This window comes from Gobio gobio (assembly GCF_949357685.1).
Source record: "Gobio gobio genome assembly, chromosome: 14".
Taxonomy (NCBI): Eukaryota; Metazoa; Chordata; class Actinopteri; order Cypriniformes; family Gobionidae; genus Gobio; species Gobio gobio.
This window is the reverse complement of record NC_137107.1, coordinates 5,289,941-5,316,888: the sequence shown is the minus strand read 5'-3', so window position 1 is coordinate 5,316,888 and position 26,948 is coordinate 5,289,941. Positions and strand designations below refer to the sequence as shown.

The following is a 26,948-nucleotide window of genomic DNA, read 5'->3' as shown; positions in this document are numbered from 1 at the left end:
AAAAGCTTGCGAGAACAAATTGCGCTGAAATGGTCAGATACACACAAATGTATGTACTAAATGACCGCCTTGACGAGTGTGCACGTAAACCCCGTCGTGACTCGCAACTGTAACCGTATCCGTGTTTGCTCTTAAAGTGACAGCTGTCGAATAAACTGCTGCTGTCTCTGAGTTTCTCTTTGTCTTGTGTTGTTTGATGAACCTTTATGACACTCGCTGCTCTTGAATGACTAACTTTTGCAACCTTAAGTGTAAGGATTAATCTAATTTAATTTATTCAGGGAAGACCAATATTAATTTACATTTGATTTCTTATTAAATGTCTTTAGTATTTCTTACCTCTATACTAATGTTAGACCTACCTGAAAAATTGTTTTTAAAAACAAAAATGCACTGCATGATCAAATATTTAGGTGAGGTAATTAAATACATTTATTATATACATTTATTTGGGAAAGATGGCCTACAGTAGCCTTAAGTTATCTCATTTTCTAAAATAAACACTTGGTGGTTCTTCAAGATCTTGACTCATTTAATTTAGAGTTAGTTTCATTTCTACAAATGGTGCAAACTCTGCAAGATTATAGATAAAAGATTCCCATTCCCCTGCCATTCTGTGATCGGCAATCGGCAGATCATGATCTTGGTGATCGGTAATCGGTGATCGGCCCCAAAAATGCTGATCGGAGCATCTCTACTCAGAATTGGGAGTTTATATCCCGCAATTCAGTTTTTTTTCATCAGAATTGAGAGTTTAAATCCCGCAGTTCAGATTTTTTCCATCAGAATTGGGAGTTTATATCCCGCAATTCTGCTTTTTTCCTCAGAATTGGGAGTTTATATCCCGCAATTCTGACTTTTTTCCTCAGAATTGGGAGTTTATATCCCGCAATTCTGACTTTTTTCCTCAGAATTGAGAGTTTATATCCCGTAATTCTGCTTTTTTCCTCATAATTGGGAGTTTATATCCCGTAATTCTGCTTTTTCCCTCAGAATTGGGAGTTTATATCCCGCAATTCTGCTTTTTTCCTCAGAATTGGGAGTTTATATCCCGCAATTCTGACTTTTTTCCTCAGAATTGGGAGTTTATATCCCGCAATTCTGACTTTTTTCCTCAGAATTGGGAGTTTATATCCCGCAGTTCTGACTTTTTTCCTCATAATTGGGAGTTTAAATCCCGCAATTCTGCTTTTTTCCTCAGAATTGGGAGTTTATATCCCGCAATTCTGACTTTTTTCATCAGAATTGAGAGTTTAAATCCCGCAGTTCAGATTTTTTTCATCAGAATTGAGAGTTTAAATCCCGCAGTTCAGATTTTTTTCCATCAGAATTGGGAGTTTATATCCCGCAATTCTGCTTTTTTCCTCAGAATTGGGAGTTTATATCCCGCAATTCTGCTTTTTTCCTCATAATTGGGAGTTTATATCCCGCAATTCTGCTTTTTTCCTCAGAATTGGGAGTTTATATCCCGCAATTCTGCTTTTTTCCTCAGAATTGGGAGTTTAAATCCCGCAATTCTGCTTTTTTCCTCAGAATTGGGAGTTTATATCCCGCAATTCTGACTTTTTCCCTCAGAATTGGGAGTTTATATCCCGCAATTCTGACTTTTTTCCTCAGAATTGGGAGTTTATATCCCGCAGTTCTGACTTTTTTCCTCAGAATTGGGAGTTTATATCCCGCAATTCTGACTTTTTTCCTCATAATTGGGAGTTTATATCCCGCAATTCTGACTTTTTTCCTCAGAATTGGGAGTTTATATCCCGCAGTTCTGACTTTTTTCCTCATAATTGGGAGTTTAAATCCCGCAATTCTGCTTTTTTCCTCAGAATTGGGAGTTTATATCCCGCAATTCTGACTTTTTTCCTCAGAATTGGGAGTTTATATCCCGCAGTTCTGACTTTTTTCCTCAGAATTGGGAGTTTATATCCCGCAATTCTGCTTTTTCCCTCAGAATTGGGAGTTTATATCCCGCAATTCTGCTTTTTCCCTCAGAATTGGGAGTTTATATCCCGCAATTCTGCTTTTTTCCTCATAATTGGGAGTTTATATCCCGCAATTCTGACTTTTTTCCTCAGAATTGGGAGTTTATATCCCGCAATTCTGCTTTTTTCCTCAGAATTGGGAGTTTATATCCCGCAATTCTGACTTTTTTCCTCAGAATTGGGAGTTTATATCCCGCAATTCTGCTTTTTCCCTCAGAATTGGGAGTTTATATCCCGCAATTCGGCTTTTTTCCTCAGAATTGGGAGTTTATATCCTGCAATTCTGCTTTTTTTCCTCATAATTGGGAGTTTATATCCCGCAATTCGGCTTTTTTCCTCAGAATTGGGAGTTTATATCCCGCAATTCTGCTTTTTTTCCTCATAATTGGGAGTTTATATCCCGCAATTCTGCTTTTTTCCTCATAATTGGGAGTTTAAATCCCGCAATTCTGCTTTTTTCCTCAGAATTGGGAGTTTATATCCCGCAATTCTGCTTTTTTCCTCATAATTGGGAGTTTAAATCCCGCAATTCTGCTTTTTTCCTCAGAATTGGGAGTTTATATCCCGCAATTCTGCTTTTTCCCTCAGAATTGGGAGTTTATATCCCGCAATTCTGCTTTTTTCCTCAAAATTGGGAGTTTATATCCCGCAATTCTGCTTTTTTCCTCAGAATTGAGAGTTTAAATCCCGCAGTTCAGATTTTTTTCCATCAGAATTGGGAGTTTAAATCCCGCAATTCTGCTTTTTCCCTCAGAATTGGGAGTTTATATCCCGCAATTCTGACTTTTTTCCTCAGAATTGGGAGTTTATATCCCGCAATTCTGCTTTTTTCCTCAGAATTGGGAGTTTATATCCCGCAATTCTGACTTTTTTCCTCAGAATTGGGAGTTTATATCCCGTAATTCTGCTTTTTCCCTCAGAATTGGGAGTTTATATCCCGCAATTCTGCTTTTTCCCTCAGAATTGGGAGTTTATATCCCGCAATTCTGCTTTTTTCCTCAGAATTGGGAGTTTATATCCCGCAATTCTGCTTTTTTTCCTCATAATTGGGAGTTTAAATCCCGCAATTCTGCTTTTTTTCCTCATAATTGGGAGTTTAAATCCCGCAATTCTGCTTTTTTTCCTCATAATTGGGAGTTTATATCCCGCAATTCTGCTTTTTCCCTCAGAATTGGGAGTTTATATCCCGCAATTCTGCTTTTTTCCTCAGAATTGGGAGTTTATATCCCGCAATTCTGCTTTTTTTCCTCATAATTGGGAGTTTAAATCCCGCAATTCTGCTTTTTTTCCTCATAATTGGGAGTTTATATCCCGCAATTCTGCTTTTTCCCTCAGAATTGGGAGTTTATATCCCGCAATTCTGCTTTTTTCCTCAGAATTGGGAGTTTATATCCCGCAATTCTGCTTTTTTTCCTCATAATTGGGAGTTTAAATCCCGCAATTCTGCTTTTTTCCCTCAGAATTGGGAGTTTAAATCCCGCAATTCGGCTTTTTTCCTCAGAATTGGGAGTTTATATCCCGCAATTCTGCTTTTTTCCTCAGAATTGGGAGTTTATATCCCGCAATTCTGCTTTTTTTCCTCATAATTGGGAGTTTATATCCCGCAATTCTGCTTTTTCCCTCAGAATTGGGAGTTTATATCCCGCAATTCTGCTTTTTTTCCTCATAATTGGGAGTTTAAATCCCGCAATTCTGCTTTTTTTCCTCATAATTGGGAGTTTATATCCCGCAATTCTGCTTTTTCCCTCAGAATTGGGAGTTTATATCCCGCAATTCTGCTTTTTTCCTCAGAATTGGGAGTTTATATCCCGCAATTCTGCTTTTTTTCCTCATAATTGGGAGTTTAAATCCCGCAATTCTGCTTTTTTTCCTCATAATTGGGAGTTTATATCCCGCAATTCTGCTTTTTCCCTCAGAATTGGGAGTTTATATCCCGCAATTCTGCTTTTTTTCCTCATAATTGGGAGTTTATATCCCGCAATTCTGCTTTTTCCATCATAATTGGGAGTTTAAATCCCGCAATTCTGCTTTTTTTCCTCATAATTGGGAGTTTATATCCCGCAATTCTGCTTTTTTCCTCATAATTGGGAGTTTATATCCCGCAATTCTGCTTTTTCCCTCAGAATTGGGAGTTTATATCCCGCAATTCTGCTTTTTTCCTCATAATTGGGAGTTTATCTCCCGCAATTCTGACTTTTTTCCTCAGAATTGGGAGTTTATATCCCGCAATTCTGCTTTTTTCCTCAGAATTGGGAGTTTATATCCCGCAATTCTGACTTTTTTCCTCAGAATTGGGAGTTTATATCCCGCAATTCTGCTTTTTCCCTCAGAATTGGGAGTTTATATCCCGCAATTCGGCTTTTTTCCTCAGAATTGGGAGTTTATATCCCGCAATTCGGCTTTTTTTCCTCATAATTGGGAGTTTATATCCCGCAATTCGGCTTTTTTCCTCAGAATTGGGAGTTTATATCCCGCAATTCTGCTTTTTTTCCTCATAATTGGGAGTTTATATCCCGCAATTCTGCTTTTTTTTCTCATAATTGGGAGTTTATATCCCGCAATTCTGCTTTTTTCCTCATAATTGGGAGTTTATATCCCGCAATTCTGCTTTTTTTCCTCATAATTGGGAGTTTAAATCCCGCAATTCTGCTTTTTTCCTCAGAATTGGGAGTTTATATCCCGTAATTCTGCTTTTTCCCTCAGAATTGGGAGTTTATATCCCGCAATTCTGCTTTTTTTTCTCAGAATTGGGAGTTTAAATCCCGTAATTCAGCTTTTTTCCTCATAATTGGGAGTTTAAATCCCGTAATTCTGCTTTTTTTCCTCAGAATTGGGAGTTTATATCCCGCAATTCTGCTTTTTTTCCTCAGAATTGGGAGTTTATATCCCGCAATTCTGCTTTTTCCCTCAGAATTGGGAGTTTATATCCCGTAATTCTGCTTTTTTCCTCAAAATTGGGAGTTTATATCCCGCAATTCTGCTTTTTTCCTCAGAATTGGGAGTTTATATCCCGCAATTCTGCTTTTTTCCTCAGAATTGGGAGTTTATATCCCGCAATTCTGCTTTTTCCCTCAGAATTGGGAGTTTATATCCCGTAATTCTGCTTTTTCCCTCAGAATTGGGAGTTTATATCCCGCAATTCTGCTTTTTTTCCTCAGAATTGAGAGTTTAAATCCCGTAATTCAGCTTTTTTCCTCATAATTGGGAGTTTAAATCCCGTAATTCTGCTTTTTTCCTCATAATTGAGAGTTTAAATCCCGCAATTCTGCTTTTTTTCCTCATAATTGAGAGTTTAAATCCCGTAATTCTGCTTTTTTCCTCATAATTGAGAGTTTAAATCCCGTAATTCTGCTTTTTTCCTCATAATTGGGAGTTTAAATCCCGTAATTCTGCTTTTTTCCTCATAATTGAGAGTTTAAATCCCGTAATTCTGCTTTTTTCCTCATAATTGAGAGTTTAAATCCCGCAATTCTGCTTTTTTTCCTCATAATTGAGAGTTTAAATCCCGTAATTCTGCTTTTTTCCTCATAATTGGGAGTTTATATCCCGCAATTCAGATTTTTTCCCTCAAAATTGGGAGTTTAAATCCCTCAGAATTAGGGGTGCTCCGATCGATCGGCAACCGATCTCGATCGGTCGATAATCGCTTTGGGATGATTGATCGGCGGTCTGCAAAAAGGCCGATCTCATGAACCGATCTCATGCTGACGACACATAAACCCACACCTGCCGTGAGAGCGAGGGCATGACATGCAGCGACACCGTCTCATTCTCTTTCCAGCGCGGGTAAAATAATTATAACGCAGTCATTTGAAATGTTCTGTGGGACGTAAGTTCACAAACAGCGCGCGTGAATCACTGCGTGCGCGCTCTCTCTCTCTCCCTTTCAAAATGCTCAAATGGCTTCACATCAGCGCATCGCATCTGCACTAAAATCAGCTGCACAGTTGACACAGGATTTGCCACTTGCACAATCGAGGCAGTGTTGCATCGTCACTAAAGTTTATAATTTGCATTTATTTTTAAGTCTTGCCAGTGTTCAAACCGCACTCGCGCGCACGGTCTGGAGACACACACACACACACAGGCCATCTCACAAAAAGCTTGCGAGAACAAATTGCGCTGAAATGGTCAGATACACACAAATGTATGTACTAAATGACCGCCTTGACGAGTGTGCACGTAAACCCCGTCGTGACTCGCAACTGTAACCGTATCCGTGTTTGCTCTTAAAGTGACAGCTGTCGAATAAACTGCTGCTGTCTCTGAGTTTCTCTTTGTCTTGTGTTGTTTGATGAACCTTTATGACACTCGCTGCTCTTGAATGACTAACTTTTGCAACCTTAAGTGTAAGGATTAATCTAATTTAATTTATTCAGGGAAGACCAATATTAATTTACATTTGATTTCTTATTAAATGTCTTTAGTATTTCTTACCTCTATACTAATGTTAGACCTACCTGAAAAATTGTTTTTAAAAACAAAAATGCACTGCATGATCAAATATTTAGGTGAGGTAATTAAATACATTTATTATATACATTTATTTGGGAAAGATGGCCTACAGTAGCCTTAAGTTATCTCATTTTCTAAAATAAACACTTGGTGGTTCTTCAAGATCTTGACTCATTTAATTTAGAGTTAGTTTCATTTCTACAAATGGTGCAAACTCTGCAAGATTATAGATAAAAGATTCCCATTCCCCTGCCATTCTGTGATCGGCAATCGGCAGATCATGATCTTGGTGATCGGTAATCGGTGATCGGCCCCAAAAATGCTGATCGGAGCATCTCTACTCAGAATTGGGAGTTTATATCCCGCAATTCAGTTTTTTTTCATCAGAATTGAGAGTTTAAATCCCGCAGTTCAGATTTTTTCCATCAGAATTGGGAGTTTATATCCCGCAATTCTGCTTTTTTCCTCAGAATTGGGAGTTTATATCCCGCAATTCTGACTTTTTTCCTCAGAATTGGGAGTTTATATCCCGCAATTCTGACTTTTTTCCTCAGAATTGAGAGTTTATATCCCGTAATTCTGCTTTTTTCCTCATAATTGGGAGTTTATATCCCGTAATTCTGCTTTTTCCCTCAGAATTGGGAGTTTATATCCCGCAATTCTGCTTTTTTCCTCAGAATTGGGAGTTTATATCCCGCAATTCTGACTTTTTTCCTCAGAATTGGGAGTTTATATCCCGCAATTCTGACTTTTTTCCTCAGAATTGGGAGTTTATATCCCGCAGTTCTGACTTTTTTCCTCATAATTGGGAGTTTAAATCCCGCAATTCTGCTTTTTTCCTCAGAATTGGGAGTTTATATCCCGCAATTCTGACTTTTTTCATCAGAATTGAGAGTTTAAATCCCGCAGTTCAGATTTTTTTCATCAGAATTGAGAGTTTAAATCCCGCAGTTCAGATTTTTTTCCATCAGAATTGGGAGTTTATATCCCGCAATTCTGCTTTTTTCCTCAGAATTGGGAGTTTATATCCCGCAATTCTGCTTTTTTCCTCAGAATTGGGAGTTTATATCCCGCAGTTCTGACTTTTTTCCTCATAATTGGGAGTTTAAATCCCGCAATTCTGCTTTTTTCCTCAGAATTGGGAGTTTATATCCCGCAATTCTGACTTTTTCCCTCAGAATTGGGAGTTTATATCCCGCAATTCTGACTTTTTTCCTCAGAATTGGGAGTTTATATCCCGCAGTTCTGACTTTTTTCCTCAGAATTGGGAGTTTATATCCCGCAATTCTGACTTTTTTCCTCATAATTGGGAGTTTATATCCCGCAATTCTGACTTTTTTCCTCAGAATTGGGAGTTTATATCCCGCAGTTCTGACTTTTTTCCTCATAATTGGGAGTTTAAATCCCGCAATTCTGCTTTTTTCCTCAGAATTGGGAGTTTATATCCCGCAATTCTGACTTTTTTCCTCAGAATTGGGAGTTTATATCCCGCAGTTCTGACTTTTTTCCTCAGAATTGGGAGTTTATATCCCGCAATTCTGCTTTTTCCCTCAGAATTGGGAGTTTATATCCCGCAATTCTGCTTTTTCCCTCAGAATTGGGAGTTTATATCCCGCAATTCTGCTTTTTTCCTCATAATTGGGAGTTTATATCCCGCAATTCTGACTTTTTTCCTCAGAATTGGGAGTTTATATCCCGCAATTCTGCTTTTTTCCTCAGAATTGGGAGTTTATATCCCGCAATTCTGACTTTTTTCCTCAGAATTGGGAGTTTATATCCCGCAATTCTGCTTTTTCCCTCAGAATTGGGAGTTTATATCCCGCAATTCGGCTTTTTTCCTCAGAATTGGGAGTTTATATCCTGCAATTCTGCTTTTTTTCCTCATAATTGGGAGTTTATATCCCGCAATTCGGCTTTTTTCCTCAGAATTGGGAGTTTATATCCCGCAATTCTGCTTTTTTTCCTCATAATTGGGAGTTTATATCCCGCAATTCTGCTTTTTTCCTCATAATTGGGAGTTTAAATCCCGCAATTCTGCTTTTTTCCTCAGAATTGGGAGTTTATATCCCGCAATTCTGCTTTTTTCCTCATAATTGGGAGTTTAAATCCCGCAATTCTGCTTTTTTCCTCAGAATTGGGAGTTTAAATCCCGCAATTCTGCTTTTTTCCTCAGAATTGGGAGTTTATATCCCGCAATTCTGCTTTTTCCCTCAGAATTGGGAGTTTATATCCCGCAATTCTGCTTTTTTCCTCAAAATTGGGAGTTTATATCCCGCAATTCTGCTTTTTTCCTCAGAATTGAGAGTTTAAATCCCGCAGTTCAGATTTTTTTCCATCAGAATTGGGAGTTTAAATCCCGCAATTCTGCTTTTTCCCTCAGAATTGGGAGTTTATATCCCGCAATTCTGACTTTTTTCCTCAGAATTGGGAGTTTATATCCCGCAATTCTGCTTTTTTCCTCAGAATTGGGAGTTTATATCCCGCAATTCTGACTTTTTTCCTCAGAATTGGGAGTTTATATCCCGTAATTCTGCTTTTTCCCTCAGAATTGGGAGTTTATATCCCGCAATTCTGCTTTTTCCCTCAGAATTGGGAGTTTATATCCCGCAATTCTGCTTTTTTCCTCAGAATTGGGAGTTTATATCCCGCAATTCTGCTTTTTTTCCTCATAATTGGGAGTTTAAATCCCGCAATTCTGCTTTTTTTCCTCATAATTGGGAGTTTAAATCCCGCAATTCTGCTTTTTTTCCTCATAATTGGGAGTTTATATCCCGCAATTCTGCTTTTTCCCTCAGAATTGGGAGTTTATATCCCGCAATTCTGCTTTTTTCCTCAGAATTGGGAGTTTATATCCCGCAATTCTGCTTTTTTTCCTCATAATTGGGAGTTTAAATCCCGCAATTCTGCTTTTTTTCCTCATAATTGGGAGTTTATATCCCGCAATTCTGCTTTTTCCCTCAGAATTGGGAGTTTATATCCCGCAATTCTGCTTTTTTCCTCAGAATTGGGAGTTTATATCCCGCAATTCTGCTTTTTTTCCTCATAATTGGGAGTTTAAATCCCGCAATTCTGCTTTTTTCCCTCAGAATTGGGAGTTTAAATCCCGCAATTCGGCTTTTTTCCTCAGAATTGGGAGTTTATATCCCGCAATTCTGCTTTTTTCCTCAGAATTGGGAGTTTATATCCCGCAATTCTGCTTTTTTTCCTCATAATTGGGAGTTTATATCCCGCAATTCTGCTTTTTCCCTCAGAATTGGGAGTTTATATCCCGCAATTCTGCTTTTTTTCCTCATAATTGGGAGTTTAAATCCCGCAATTCTGCTTTTTTTCCTCATAATTGGGAGTTTATATCCCGCAATTCTGCTTTTTCCCTCAGAATTGGGAGTTTATATCCCGCAATTCTGCTTTTTTCCTCAGAATTGGGAGTTTATATCCCGCAATTCTGCTTTTTTTCCTCATAATTGGGAGTTTAAATCCCGCAATTCTGCTTTTTTTCCTCATAATTGGGAGTTTATATCCCGCAATTCTGCTTTTTCCCTCAGAATTGGGAGTTTATATCCCGCAATTCTGCTTTTTTTCCTCATAATTGGGAGTTTATATCCCGCAATTCTGCTTTTTCCATCATAATTGGGAGTTTAAATCCCGCAATTCTGCTTTTTTTCCTCATAATTGGGAGTTTATATCCCGCAATTCTGCTTTTTTCCTCATAATTGGGAGTTTATATCCCGCAATTCTGCTTTTTCCCTCAGAATTGGGAGTTTATATCCCGCAATTCTGCTTTTTTCCTCATAATTGGGAGTTTATCTCCCGCAATTCTGACTTTTTTCCTCAGAATTGGGAGTTTATATCCCGCAATTCTGCTTTTTTCCTCAGAATTGGGAGTTTATATCCCGCAATTCTGACTTTTTTCCTCAGAATTGGGAGTTTATATCCCGCAATTCTGCTTTTTCCCTCAGAATTGGGAGTTTATATCCCGCAATTCGGCTTTTTTCCTCAGAATTGGGAGTTTATATCCCGCAATTCGGCTTTTTTTCCTCATAATTGGGAGTTTATATCCCGCAATTCGGCTTTTTTCCTCAGAATTGGGAGTTTATATCCCGCAATTCTGCTTTTTTTCCTCATAATTGGGAGTTTATATCCCGCAATTCTGCTTTTTTTTCTCATAATTGGGAGTTTATATCCCGCAATTCTGCTTTTTTCCTCATAATTGGGAGTTTATATCCCGCAATTCTGCTTTTTTTCCTCATAATTGGGAGTTTAAATCCCGCAATTCTGCTTTTTTCCTCAGAATTGGGAGTTTATATCCCGTAATTCTGCTTTTTCCCTCAGAATTGGGAGTTTATATCCCGCAATTCTGCTTTTTTTTCTCAGAATTGGGAGTTTAAATCCCGTAATTCAGCTTTTTTCCTCATAATTGGGAGTTTAAATCCCGTAATTCTGCTTTTTTTCCTCAGAATTGGGAGTTTATATCCCGCAATTCTGCTTTTTTTCCTCAGAATTGGGAGTTTATATCCCGCAATTCTGCTTTTTCCCTCAGAATTGGGAGTTTATATCCCGTAATTCTGCTTTTTTCCTCAAAATTGGGAGTTTATATCCCGCAATTCTGCTTTTTTCCTCAGAATTGGGAGTTTATATCCCGCAATTCTGCTTTTTTCCTCAGAATTGGGAGTTTATATCCCGCAATTCTGCTTTTTCCCTCAGAATTGGGAGTTTATATCCCGTAATTCTGCTTTTTCCCTCAGAATTGGGAGTTTATATCCCGCAATTCTGCTTTTTTTCCTCAGAATTGAGAGTTTAAATCCCGTAATTCAGCTTTTTTCCTCATAATTGGGAGTTTAAATCCCGTAATTCTGCTTTTTTCCTCATAATTGAGAGTTTAAATCCCGCAATTCTGCTTTTTTTCCTCATAATTGAGAGTTTAAATCCCGTAATTCTGCTTTTTTCCTCATAATTGAGAGTTTAAATCCCGTAATTCTGCTTTTTTCCTCATAATTGGGAGTTTAAATCCCGTAATTCTGCTTTTTTCCTCATAATTGAGAGTTTAAATCCCGTAATTCTGCTTTTTTCCTCATAATTGAGAGTTTAAATCCCGCAATTCTGCTTTTTTTCCTCATAATTGAGAGTTTAAATCCCGTAATTCTGCTTTTTTCCTCATAATTGGGAGTTTATATCCCGCAATTCAGATTTTTTCCCTCAAAATTGGGAGTTTAAATCCCTCAGAATTAGGGGTGCTCCGATCGATCGGCAACCGATCTCGATCGGTCGATAATCGCTTTGGGATGATTGATCGGCGGTCTGCAAAAAGGCCGATCTCATGAACCGATCTCATGCTGACGACACATAAACCCACACCTGCCGTGAGAGCGAGGGCATGACATGCAGCGACACCGTCTCATTCTCTTTCCAGCGCGGGTAAAATAATTATAACGCAGTCATTTGAAATGTTCTGTGGGACGTAAGTTCACAAACAGCGCGCGTGAATCACTGCGTGCGCGCTCTCTCTCTCTCCCTTTCAAAATGCTCAAATGGCTTCACATCAGCGCATCGCATCTGCACTAAAATCAGCTGCACAGTTGACACAGGATTTGCCACTTGCACAATCGAGGCAGTGTTGCATCGTCACTAAAGTTTATAATTTGCATTTATTTTTAAGTCTTGCCAGTGTTCAAACCGCACTCGCGCGCACGGTCTGGAGACACACACACACACACACACAGGCCATCTCACAAAAAGCTTGCGAGAACAAATTGCGCTGAAATGGTCAGATACACACAAATGTATGTACTAAATGACCGCCTTGACGAGTGTGCACGTAAACCCCGTCGTGACTCGCAACTGTAACCGTATCCGTGTTTGCTCTTAAAGTGACAGCTGTCGAATAAACTGCTGCTGTCTCTGAGTTTCTCTTTGTCTTGTGTTGTTTGATGAACCTTTATGACACTCGCTGCTCTTGAATGACTAACTTTTGCAACCTTAAGTGTAAGGATTAATCTAATTTAATTTATTCAGGGAAGACCAATATTAATTTACATTTGATTTCTTATTAAATGTCTTTAGTATTTCTTACCTCTATACTAATGTTAGACCTACCTGAAAAATTGTTTTTAAAAACAAAAATGCACTGCATGATCAAATATTTAGGTGAGGTAATTAAATACATTTATTATATACATTTATTTGGGAAAGATGGCCTACAGTAGCCTTAAGTTATCTCATTTTCTAAAATAAACACTTGGTGGTTCTTCAAGATCTTGACTCATTTAATTTAGAGTTAGTTTCATTTCTACAAATGGTGCAAACTCTGCAAGATTATAGATAAAAGATTCCCATTCCCCTGCCATTCTGTGATCGGCAATCGGCAGATCATGATCTTGGTGATCGGTAATCGGTGATCGGCCCCAAAAATGCTGATCGGAGCATCTCTACTCAGAATTGGGAGTTTATATCCCGCAATTCAGTTTTTTTTCATCAGAATTGAGAGTTTAAATCCCGCAGTTCAGATTTTTTCCATCAGAATTGGGAGTTTATATCCCGCAATTCTGCTTTTTTCCTCAGAATTGGGAGTTTATATCCCGCAATTCTGACTTTTTTCCTCAGAATTGGGAGTTTATATCCCGCAATTCTGACTTTTTTCCTCAGAATTGAGAGTTTATATCCCGTAATTCTGCTTTTTTCCTCATAATTGGGAGTTTATATCCCGTAATTCTGCTTTTTCCCTCAGAATTGGGAGTTTATATCCCGCAATTCTGCTTTTTTCCTCAGAATTGGGAGTTTATATCCCGCAATTCTGACTTTTTTCCTCAGAATTGGGAGTTTATATCCCGCAATTCTGACTTTTTTCCTCAGAATTGGGAGTTTATATCCCGCAGTTCTGACTTTTTTCCTCATAATTGGGAGTTTAAATCCCGCAATTCTGCTTTTTTCCTCAGAATTGGGAGTTTATATCCCGCAATTCTGACTTTTTTCATCAGAATTGAGAGTTTAAATCCCGCAGTTCAGATTTTTTTCATCAGAATTGAGAGTTTAAATCCCGCAGTTCAGATTTTTTTCCATCAGAATTGGGAGTTTATATCCCGCAATTCTGCTTTTTTCCTCAGAATTGGGAGTTTATATCCCGCAATTCTGCTTTTTTCCTCAGAATTGGGAGTTTATATCCCGCAGTTCTGACTTTTTTCCTCATAATTGGGAGTTTAAATCCCGCAATTCTGCTTTTTTCCTCAGAATTGGGAGTTTATATCCCGCAATTCTGACTTTTTCCCTCAGAATTGGGAGTTTATATCCCGCAATTCTGACTTTTTTCCTCAGAATTGGGAGTTTATATCCCGCAGTTCTGACTTTTTTCCTCAGAATTGGGAGTTTATATCCCGCAATTCTGACTTTTTTCCTCATAATTGGGAGTTTATATCCCGCAATTCTGACTTTTTTCCTCAGAATTGGGAGTTTATATCCCGCAGTTCTGACTTTTTTCCTCATAATTGGGAGTTTAAATCCCGCAATTCTGCTTTTTTCCTCAGAATTGGGAGTTTATATCCCGCAGTTCTGACTTTTTTCCTCAGAATTGGGAGTTTATATCCCGCAATTCTGACTTTTTTCCTCAGAATTGGGAGTTTATATCCCGCAGTTCTGACTTTTTTCCTCAGAATTGGGAGTTTATATCCCGCAATTCTGCTTTTTCCCTCAGAATTGGGAGTTTATATCCCGCAATTCTGCTTTTTCCCTCAGAATTGGGAGTTTATATCCCGCAATTCTGCTTTTTTCCTCATAATTGGGAGTTTATATCCCGCAATTCTGACTTTTTTCCTCAGAATTGGGAGTTTATATCCCGCAATTCTGCTTTTTTCCTCAGAATTGGGAGTTTATATCCCGCAATTCTGACTTTTTTCCTCAGAATTGGGAGTTTATATCCCGCAATTCTGCTTTTTCCCTCAGAATTGGGAGTTTATATCCCGCAATTCGGCTTTTTTCCTCAGAATTGGGAGTTTATATCCTGCAATTCTGCTTTTTTTCCTCATAATTGGGAGTTTATATCCCGCAATTCGGCTTTTTTCCTCAGAATTGGGAGTTTATATCCCGCAATTCTGCTTTTTTTCCTCATAATTGGGAGTTTATATCCCGCAATTCTGCTTTTTTCCTCATAATTGGGAGTTTAAATCCCGCAATTCTGCTTTTTTCCTCAGAATTGGGAGTTTATATCCCGCAATTCTGCTTTTTTCCTCATAATTGGGAGTTTAAATCCCGCAATTCTGCTTTTTTCCTCAGAATTGGGAGTTTATATCCCGCAATTCTGCTTTTTCCCTCAGAATTGGGAGTTTATATCCCGCAATTCTGCTTTTTTCCTCAAAATTGGGAGTTTATATCCCGCAATTCTGCTTTTTTCCTCAGAATTGAGAGTTTAAATCCCGCAGTTCAGATTTTTTTCCATCAGAATTGGGAGTTTAAATCCCGCAATTCTGCTTTTTCCCTCAGAATTGGGAGTTTATATCCCGCAATTCTGACTTTTTTCCTCAGAATTGGGAGTTTATATCCCGCAATTCTGCTTTTTTCCTCAGAATTGGGAGTTTATATCCCGCAATTCTGACTTTTTTCCTCAGAATTGGGAGTTTATATCCCGTAATTCTGCTTTTTCCCTCAGAATTGGGAGTTTATATCCCGCAATTCTGCTTTTTCCCTCAGAATTGGGAGTTTATATCCCGCAATTCTGCTTTTTTCCTCAGAATTGGGAGTTTATATCCCGCAATTCTGCTTTTTTTCCTCATAATTGGGAGTTTAAATCCCGCAATTCTGCTTTTTTTCCTCATAATTGGGAGTTTAAATCCCGCAATTCTGCTTTTTTTCCTCATAATTGGGAGTTTATATCCCGCAATTCTGCTTTTTCCCTCAGAATTGGGAGTTTATATCCCGCAATTCTGCTTTTTTCCTCAGAATTGGGAGTTTATATCCCGCAATTCTGCTTTTTTTCCTCATAATTGGGAGTTTAAATCCCGCAATTCTGCTTTTTTTCCTCATAATTGGGAGTTTATATCCCGCAATTCTGCTTTTTCCCTCAGAATTGGGAGTTTATATCCCGCAATTCTGCTTTTTTCCTCAGAATTGGGAGTTTATATCCCGCAATTCTGCTTTTTTTCCTCATAATTGGGAGTTTAAATCCCGCAATTCTGCTTTTTTCCCTCAGAATTGGGAGTTTAAATCCCGCAATTCGGCTTTTTTCCTCAGAATTGGGAGTTTATATCCCGCAATTCTGCTTTTTTCCTCAGAATTGGGAGTTTATATCCCGCAATTCTGCTTTTTTTCCTCATAATTGGGAGTTTATATCCCGCAATTCTGCTTTTTCCCTCAGAATTGGGAGTTTATATCCCGCAATTCTGCTTTTTTTCCTCATAATTGGGAGTTTAAATCCCGCAATTCTGCTTTTTTTCCTCATAATTGGGAGTTTATATCCCGCAATTCTGCTTTTTCCCTCAGAATTGGGAGTTTATATCCCGCAATTCTGCTTTTTTCCTCAGAATTGGGAGTTTATATCCCGCAATTCTGCTTTTTTTCCTCATAATTGGGAGTTTAAATCCCGCAATTCTGCTTTTTTTCCTCATAATTGGGAGTTTATATCCCGCAATTCTGCTTTTTCCCTCAGAATTGGGAGTTTATATCCCGCAATTCTGCTTTTTTTCCTCATAATTGGGAGTTTATATCCCGCAATTCTGCTTTTTCCATCATAATTGGGAGTTTAAATCCCGCAATTCTGCTTTTTTTCCTCATAATTGGGAGTTTATATCCCGCAATTCTGCTTTTTTCCTCATAATTGGGAGTTTATATCCCGCAATTCTGCTTTTTCCCTCAGAATTGGGAGTTTATATCCCGCAATTCTGCTTTTTTCCTCATAATTGGGAGTTTATCTCCCGCAATTCTGACTTTTTTCCTCAGAATTGGGAGTTTATATCCCGCAATTCTGCTTTTTTCCTCAGAATTGGGAGTTTATATCCCGCAATTCTGACTTTTTTCCTCAGAATTGGGAGTTTATATCCCGCAATTCTGCTTTTTCCCTCAGAATTGGGAGTTTATATCCCGCAATTCGGCTTTTTTCCTCAGAATTGGGAGTTTATATCCCGCAATTCGGCTTTTTTTCCTCATAATTGGGAGTTTATATCCCGCAATTCGGCTTTTTTCCTCAGAATTGGGAGTTTATATCCCGCAATTCTGCTTTTTTTCCTCATAATTGGGAGTTTATATCCCGCAATTCTGCTTTTTTTTCTCATAATTGGGAGTTTATATCCCGCAATTCTGCTTTTTTCCTCATAATTGGGAGTTTATATCCCGCAATTCTGCTTTTTTTCCTCATAATTGGGAGTTTAAATCCCGCAATTCTGCTTTTTTCCTCAGAATTGGGAGTTTATATCCCGTAATTCTGCTTTTTCCCTCAGAATTGGGAGTTTATATCCCGCAATTCTGCTTTTTTTTCTCAGAATTGGGAGTTTAAATCCCGTAATTCAGCTTTTTTCCTCATAATTGGGAGTTTAAATCCCGTAATTCTGCTTTTTTTCCTCAGAATTGGGAGTTTATATCCCGCAATTCTGCTTTTTTTCCTCAGAATTGGGAGTTTATATCCCGCAATTCTGCTTTTTCCCTCAGAATTGGGAGTTTATATCCCGTAATTCTGCTTTTTTCCTCAAAATTGGGAGTTTATATCCCGCAATTCTGCTTTTTTCCTCAGAATTGGGAGTTTATATCCCGCAATTCTGCTTTTTTCCTCAGAATTGGGAGTTTATATCCCGCAATTCTGCTTTTTCCCTCAGAATTGGGAGTTTATATCCCGCAATTCTGCTTTTTTCCTCAGAATTGGGAGTTTATATCGCGCAATTCTGCTTTTTTCCTCAAAATTGGGAGTTGATATCCCGCAATTCTGCTTTTTTCCTCAGAATTGGGAGTTTATATCCCGCAATTCTGCTTTTTTCCTCAGAATTGGGAGTTTATATCCCGCAATTCTGCTTTTTCCCTCAGAATTGGGAGTTTATATCCCGCAATTCTGCTTTTTTCCTCAGAATTGGGAGTTTATATCCCGCAATTCTGCTTTTTTCCTCATAATTGGGAGTTTAAATCCCGCAATTCTGCTTTTTTCCTCAGAATTGGGAGTTTATATCCCGCAATTCTGATTTTTTCCTCAGAATTGGGAGTTTATATCCCGCAATTCTGCTTTTTTCCTCATAATTGGGAGTTTAAATCCCGCAATTCTGCTTTTTTCCTCATAATTGGGAGTTTAAATCCCGCAATTGTGCTTTTTTCCTCATAATTGGGAGTTTAAATCCCGCAATTCTGACTTTTTTCCTCATAATTGGGAGTTTATATCCCGCAATTCTGCTTTTTTCCTCATAATTGGGAGTTTAAATCCCGCAATTCTGCTTTTTTCCTCATAATTGGGAGTTTATATCCCGCGATTCTGACTTTTCCTCTGAATTATGAAATATAAACTTGCAATTATGAAAAAAAACCTCAGAATTGTTGAATAAAAGTTGAATATGTTTAGATGTTATTTAATGCTGTAACTGAAGGGCTTGAACTGCGCATTATGTAAATCTATTGTTTTCATCAGATTCATGCTTTAATAGGGAAATAGTCTCAGGTTTCATCAGTCCAGTCTGTCCCTTTAATGGCTTTCAACCATAAACGTCTGCGTTTCACCTCAAATGGCGTCTTAGACGACGGTATTCTGTAAAAATAAAGACATTGTTTTTCTGCATTCAGATTCTGACCTCCAAAGGCACAACTAGACATGTTTTTCTCTTAAGTGATCGTTAATATACAGTGCATTCCTGGTTTAATCATAGCAGAAATAATGTGTTTGGGAAAAACTGGCCTCCAAAGCGACTTCCCTCCACCTTGGCCGTGAGATTAATGAAGTGATGTCCATTTTCTCCAGTCTACAGGAGACGTATGAAGCCAAAAGGAAGGAGTTTCTCGGAGACCTGCAGAGGAAGGAAGAGGAGATGAGGCAGATGTTCGTCAACAAAGTGAAGGAGACGGAGTCCGAGCTGAAGGAGAAGGAGCGAGAGGTTAGTCCCGCTTCACATGGAGCCTGATGAAGCTCTCTGGACTCTGATGAGCAGATCTCTGTCCTCCACAGCTACATGAGAAGTTTGAGCAGCTGAAGCGCATGCACCAGGAGGAGAAGAGGAAGGTGGAGGAGAAGAGGCGGGATCTGGAGGAGGAGATGAACTCCTTCAACAGGAGGAAGATGGCGGCCGAGACGCTCTCGCTCTCACAGCCCCTCAAGAAGGACAAGGACAAGAAAAAGTGAGTTCTTCTCCTTACATGTTTCCTCTAACGTGTGGAGCTCCAGATTAAACCACTCAAATCCATCAGGCCCATTTTGACAGGTGTGTGTGTAGTTGCTGCCCTCAGGCCCCGTCCCTAGAAAAGGGCCCTATGAAAGCCGCTTTATTTACCCCCCCCCCCCCAAAAGAAAAAATTGGGACTCCATTTTAATGGTTAAATTCAATTTTAGTAATAAAAGATAGCATGTCTAATTAATTGAAACTTATTCAGTCTAACAACAATTTATTAAAAATTAAGTTTATGAAATGCGCTTTTATTTTTTATTGTTTATTTACATTTTGTAATTAATTCATAAAAATAATTGATTTAATTTTTTAATTTTAAATTTTTTTTTCCCCCCAGAAATTCTATGTTTTTTTTTATTTTTCCGGCAATCAAATGACTGTATAAAACATTAATATAAATTGATCTTTTAATCATTTGAATTTAAAATTGTGATTTATTCCTTAAAAAAAGTACTTTTAATAATAATTTATTATTATTATTAATTAAAACATGGAAAAACTATTTTAATTATTCCTTATAAATAAGCTTTTAATATTAATTTATTATTATTATTTTATTTAATAAAACAAGGAAGAAAATTTGTATTATTCCTTTTTATTATTAAAAAAAGAACATTTTGATTATCCCTTAAAAATAAACTTTTAGTAATAATGTCTTATTATTATTATTATTATTATTATTATTATTATTATTATTAATAATAATAATAATAATAAAACATGGAAAAAATTTAATTATTCCTTAAAAAATAAACTTTTAATATTAATTTATTATTATTATTAAAACATGGAAAACCAAATTGAATTATTCCTTTAAAATTAACCTTTTAATAATTATTGTTTATTGTTTTATTATTATTAAAACAATAAAATTGTGATTATCCCTTAAAAATAAACTTTTAATATTAATTTATTATTATTTTATTTAATAAAACAAGGAAGAAAATTTGTATTATTCCTTAAACTTAATAATAATAAATTATTTTTATTATTATTATTAAAACAAGACAATTTTGATTATCCCTTAAAAATAAACTTTTAGTAATAATGTCTTATTATTATTATTATTATTATTATTAATAATATAATTAATAATAATAAAACATGGAAGAACATTTTGAATTATTCCTTTAAAAATAAGCTTTTAATAATGATTGTTTATTATTTTATTATTATTATTAAAACAATAAAATTGTGATTACCCCTTAAAAATAAACTTTTAATAATAATTTATTATTATTATTATTATAAATGAAAACAAGGAAGAACATTTTTGATTATTATGTTTCAATAATAATTTATTATTAATGTTAGTGTTAGTATTATTGTGACATTGAGAATGAATAAATTGTACAGTAATATATTTGTCACAAGTGAAACTGAAGAGCTCTGAGTGTGTGTGAAGACTGAAGGCCTTCATCGCTGACATCACAGGGCTCTGCTAAAAGTGGGCAATTTGATTAATAATCTCCAACAAGAGTCAAAAACCATGGCTGATATTAGTCTCAGGTCATAGGTCAAACACAGTAAGAGTGGCGTTATCTGAACACAGCCCTTGTTTTAATGTGCCCAGCAAAAGAAAGAGTCTTTCTCTCATAATGTTCAACTTAAAACATCACTTCTGCAGTTTTCCTAAATCCATTGATTTTCAACTTTGTGTCCAATGTATTAGAAGGACCTTCAGGAACATGAAGCTCGTCTAGCTCCATCTTGTGGTTATTGATGGTATCTGTGTCTGACATTTACAGAGCATCCATTTTGTGGTTTGTACCTGACATGGATCCCGCCCTGTAACATTAGCCGCTTCGCCGGCCCTGATCCGATATGAGTTCATTTCCCACAGTTTAGACAACCGGGCTGAGAACAGTTTGTAATCATGGATCGAGTGGAAAAAACAACTGGAACAAATCCGTATCGTTCTCAGGAAAAGCGGCCTACTGTATACACTGGGTCAGATTTGTGTTGTTGAGAGCCAAAAACATTTCATTATCACATTTAGAGATTATGTGAAATGGCAGTAAATAAAACTAAACGCTATAAACATGTATTTTAGTTCCCGTCACGCCTCAACAAATCCTTCACATGTAATGCAGGAATTAAAAATATACAGCAAACATGCGTTACAGAGGGTATGATAAAACACAGTAAAACACACGATTATCAGTTTAAACTAAAGCTTGGGCTCGATTATAGTGTTCCTTACACCTTACCAAACGTCCAGTGATCCATGGATATTGACAGACAGCCAGGAACACATTTATATGAGCCTGATTTAATACAAATGTGCATGTGGATGCTTTATATAAACACAATATAGAGACAGGGTTTCTGCGGGGTCTAGAATTTCAAAATCAAAATTGTAGGCCTTAAAAAGTCTTAAATTCGCTGAAGTATTCTGTTCTAGGTCTTAAATCATTTTAAACAGGTCTTAATTTTCTTACGTCCATGTAACGCTAGCTCTAATGCTCATTGAAATCCTGCAGCACTTTAGAATGTTTAATTAGTCCAAATATAATACGACTACAAATGAGATCAACATGCAGCTTATATTGCAGCCAATCAGCTTTGGTGTTATTGAGTCTCTTTCAGATTGTACCACAGACACATAAAACTGATTTTATTCTTCAGCTTATAGTCCTCCAGTTTTTCGTGTTTCTGCGATTAGTAAATGTAATTAAATATTAACATTAATTTTTTTTTAGATCCTGCATTATTTGTAAACCAAAATAAACAAGATTTATGCATTTAGTTTTTTATTATATTGTCATGTGTGGCTGTTGTAGATCTTACAGAATATGGTAAATGTGGTGTCCTAATTATGAAAAAAAGGCAAATGTCTGGAAATTACCACCACGAAATCATTCAAGTCATTTTGATCTCAAAAATCAGCAAAAAAAAGTCGCAAAATCCTGGTGGAATTGAGTTACGAGGACGTGCAAGTTTATCGATTTGTTCAATATATTTTACTTTGCAAGTAAATTTGTGTCTGCAGGCCTTTTATAGGTCTTTAATTTCATTCATAATGGTCTTAAAAAGGTCTCAAAAAGTCTTACATTTGACTTCAACACGCGTCATAATCTGAAGGCCACGCCCACCGGGGGGGAAACAATCCAACGCTCTCCAATGACTTTGCATTGCGTGAAGCGCATCCTTGTCATTTCTGACTTATAACAATAAACAGAACAATGTCTAAAAGCTGATGTGTGACAAGGTGTACAGCAAACAAGCTAAAAAACACAGAACACAAAACACAGAAGTTTGTATAAGCTGTTGACCCACAAAACGAGCGTTTAACCCTTAACTTATACACACAAAAACACACCCACACACAAATGAATGCTTGCCATTCCAAAAGCTAGTTGTGTTTTTGTGTGTGTGTGTGTGTGTTTGTGTGTGTGTGTGTGTGTGTGTGTGTGTGTGTGTGTGTGTGTGTGTGTGTGTGTGTGTGTGTGTGAGTTTTTTTGTCTGTTTTGCACTCTTGATGTTTTAGAGATCTTCACTGTTGAGTCTTTTTTTCTGCATTCTGGCTGATTTGTAGATTTTATGCACAAAAAAACTCTGTATTTTCATATTTTTGCCAATTTCCCATTAATTTCCTATGGGGATCATTTTTGACCTGAAGGTCCTGAGTGTGACTATTTTCTTTACGACCGCTTAAACTTTTCAAATCCTGTCTTCAATTGTTTTGGGGGGGTTTTCATTTACCAAGTACCAATAAAGTCACCAAGTTTCGGATGATTCCGATGAAGCTACGTTTTTTTTTTTTTTTTTTATTATTATTATTATTATTATAAAACGCTTCAGGTCATTTTTTGACCCGAAGTACCCCAGAGGGTTAAGGACACAAAAGTGTATTCAGGCCATTGAGACGGAGCGCGACGGGTTATATCACACTGAGAAGTACACACACTAGAGGGGAAGGTCATCAGAGACAGGAAATATCATATATAAAACTGACATTTGGATATTTGACTTAACAGTAACTGAATGTTTACTGCACACGTATACATAATGAGTGTCAGGATCCCAAAACTGACCCATTCTTCAGCTGAAGCTTCACGTCTTATTGCCTGTATACACTTTTATCTTCTTAAACGCTTGTTTTTTTGGGTTATAAAAAACGTATTTCTGTGTTTTTTTTTAGCTTGTTTGCTGTACACCTTGTCACACATCAGCTTTTAGACATTGTTCTGTTTGTTGTTATAAGTAAGAAATGGCAAGGATGCGCTTCACGCAATGCAAAGTCAATGGAGAGCGTTGGTGTGGGCGTGGCCTAAATGCTCTGTCTCTATAGGTCGGGCTAAATCTGGGAGATCACTTATATCAATGTGATATATCGTCCAGTCAGTGTTTATTTAAAAACATCCAATAATGCAGAATATAAGATGGTAAATTGTTTAACTGGTGAGTTGTCATAGTAGGGGTGTAACGGTACCCGTATTCGTAGCGAACCGTTTTGGTACAGGGCTTTACGAACAGTTCTGAATGCAATCTTTAACAGTTCACAGTCGGCTTGTTTTAAACGCAGAACACACTTCAATCCTAGTTCCCACTCGAACATATAATGGATCGAATACTTAATATGTTCATCACGAAGTTCAAACGATAAGTGCCGTTTTGCCGCTCTTTAATGTGACGACTGATCACCGTATAGGCGCGTCAATTCAAGCGGCGCGATCATCTCTTCCAGAAGAATAAACATGAATGAACATCTGAAGGTATGTTGAGGATAACACTTACTGAAACATATCATATGCCGTGTAATCGCTCAGTGTTTCAATGGCGGAAAGACGTCAAACAGCTTGTAAACAATGTCACGCAGCATCACATTTACCTCAGAAGTCATTCAGTGTCCACAGCGGTTATTCACTAGAGAAATGAAAACTCTTTCGCTAAATATATGACCTATATATTCATTATATTCTACTTGTTAGTGATGTCTTGATTATTTAATGCTATGTTTAGATAAATCTGTCATGAAAATGACAGTCACTAAGATTAGATTTCAACAACGAATTGGAGAAAAAACATAATTTTATAATTTGATTTAGTAGTTAATACAAAAACTGCCGTATGTGAAGTTTACATGTTTGCACACAATGTGTTGAGTGTTGATTATTAAATCTAAACATGAATATCAGCTGAATCTAGGCTCATAGTGTGGGCTCTGTTGTGAACCTTTAATATTATAGTAATAATGTGTACATAAGGGCTCCCTATATAGGCTAGTTTACAGCATTATCCTTAAGAAACTTTTAGTTATAATTTAATTCATTTAAGGACAGACACAATTTTTTCAGTAAACCACTGTTTAATAAAACAACTCATTTTTTAAAACTGCTGTACTGAACCGTGACTTCAACACCGAGGTACGTACCGAACCGTCAGTTTTGTGGACCCCTAATACATAAGGGATGATTTTCCCCCTAAAATCCCACATCTTGACTCAAAATGATGACTGTAATCTAAAGTTTCTCTGTTGTTTCTGTGAATTGCAGATCCATTTGCTTCTCTTTTCTGTAGCTTTCGGCCAGCTGTAAAAAATACACCTCTGATTTCTTGTATGGTCAATGTCACAGCTCTTTCCTGTTTGAGATGTGTGTTGTGTGTTTTTACACTGAAAACTAATGCTGGCGTCACACACACACCCTCTATAGTGCCGTTCATTATAAACAATATAAGCACAGAGCCTACATGAATTTATTTGAAGCTGAAGTGAAGCTCCCAGTGTTTGAGCTCACATATTGTACTTCTCTCTTACTTAAAGTGGACCGTTTCGGTCCTTGATTCTGATTGGTTGAGCCGCATTTGAAGCCGTTGTAAATGACAAACATCAGCGCCACCGACTCCACTACTATACAATAAGGGCTCGTTCACACACTACATGTTTTTGCTTTGAGTAATGCGTTATTTGTCCAATAATAATCAATAAATCCAACACAATGCAGATCATACATACACACAAATGAAGGAGTGAAGCCAACGTTCTCAATGTGGCTCACTCTCTCACACACAAACGCACACACACACACAAAAGCATTGCATTGAAAGCTATTGAATGAGCCTATAACAGAGCGAGTTTTAGCTTTTTATTTTTGTCAAATAAAAAACAGTCACTCACGCATACACAAAACAAAGGAATTAAATGAGCCAATAACTGGGCAATAAAAAAAAAAAAAGGTTGTTCAAACATTGTTTTCCAGAGTTCAGCCCAGATGCAGCCATTGAGCTCTATTGCCATCTACTGGCTATTGATGTTTTACCTTTAAGAAAGAAATAATACCATCATAGGCCACCAGATTTTTAGGTTTTGGCTCTCTGGACTTACTATGTTTTTGTTTTTGTTACTGAAGTTAAAGAAATATTAAATATAACATAAAAATAAGCGTATTTTACATAAAAAATATGGTACTTTTAGAGGTAAATAAATGCATTAATACCCCAAAAATAAAACAAATATGGAATCACACTAGTGACCTTCGTGTCCAGGAGGGCGGGACTAAGGGCTGTTATGTGAGGGGGGCTTGAGGGTTAAAAAGACATGAAATGCCCACTATAACCAGTAGATGGCGGCAGAGGAGCACTTATTAGACATTTCCACACATTCAACATTTGGACAAAACGTAGAAAGTCATGAAAAACAAAACCTTTTCGTCAAGTTGAAAGCAAACCAGAGCTGCTTTAATAATCCCTGGAGCTGTTGGTTAGTTCAGTGTGAGACTATAGAAGAACAATATTATTTTTTATAGGGAAGATGTAAAAATATGCCAATCTCAATCAACTCTTAATTACCAGTGTCGGTCCATATTCCCATATCCCAGCATGCTCATCTCTTTGTGTTTTTGAATGCTCTTATATTTCCATGTGTCCATTCTGCATCAGTTTGTTTTTGTTTATTTAGTGATTCATTTTCTTGTGTTTGTTTGTCTTCTTTCAGTTAATTTATGAGCACATCGCAGGCCATCCGTGGACTTTCCTTCATTACCGTTGCCACATCAGCTTTTGTTTTCTGACATGTTCCTCATGAGATTGTGTTAAAGGACCAAAGACCCTGCTGGGACGACAGAGAGATGCATTATGGGGACTCCATTTGTTCTTGTGTTGCCACATTTGTTTGTTTTTTTGTTTTTGGGGGGGTGAAGGTAATTTGACCCCCTCCTCATCATCCCCAAGTGTTTTTTGTTGAGTTTGTTTGGTACTACATCTGTTCTTTTGTTTTCCAGTCGGGCCACTTTTGTGCCGTACATGTTCCCCTTGCCAATGTACAGTAGTATTTAAGACCTGAGCCAAACTCACTAGCACAGCACAGTGATGATATTAATGATTTTATTCTTAAATAAGCCTGCATGGCTAAATAAAGCAGTCTTAAACTTATTTTTGGTGGCGTTTTTAAACGTACATGACATCAGATATGCAAACTCTATATTTTGCTGTTCAACTGAGACTGATAATAAACACTCCCCTGATTTCCCTCAGCTGTTCAATGTGCTTTGTGGTGTTGGGAATATAAAGTGTGTGTCTAATAACTTGAGCAGGAAATGAGCTGGCCTGTAGGAACTGCATTGGGATGGAAGGTTGGCGTTCTCTGTGAAGTATAAATTGTGTTTATCATCTGCTTCCACATTCATGAGCAACACTTTCCAATAATGGAAACATGGCATTATTTCTGCCCACAGCTACTTCTATTTCAACTTCTGCAGAGCACTTACAGACTATTCCAAAGTTTGGCAAGATAAAGAAATCAGGGCCAGATTTATGTTTTATATAGAGTTATATTTAATTTATATACAAAAGGTATATTTCAGTTATATTTATATGTAGTTATATTTATAGTTAGTTATATATGGTTATATTTCATGTGTATATATATATATATATATATATATATATATATATATATATATATATATATATATATATATATATATATATTAGTTATATATAGTTATATATTTAATTTATATGTAGTTATATATTTAATTTATATATAGTTATATATTTAATTTATATATAGTTGTATATTTAATTTATATGCATTTATATATTTAATTGATATATAGTTGTATATTTAATTTATATGTAGTTATATATTTAATTGATATATAGTTGTACATTTAATTTATATAGTTATAATATTTAATGTATATATATAGTTACATATTTAATTTATATAGTTATATTT

General features: G+C 36.8%; 1 protein-coding gene across 1 annotated transcript in view; it reads left to right on the top strand.

The window, feature by feature from the left end:
* Positions 1–26,241, top strand: part of septin8a (septin 8a) — a 68,666-nt gene extending 42,425 nt beyond the window's left edge. The window contains exons 8-10 of the mRNA XM_079834996.1: positions 18,346–18,478; positions 18,550–18,719; positions 25,704–26,241. Of these exons, the coding sequence (XP_079691122.1) occupies positions 18,346–18,478; positions 18,550–18,719; positions 25,704–25,707 (307 nt within the window). The 3' untranslated portion in view covers positions 25,708–26,241. The remainder of the gene's footprint in view (positions 1–18,345; positions 18,479–18,549; positions 18,720–25,703) is intronic.
* Positions 26,242–26,948: the final 707 nt, after the last annotated feature.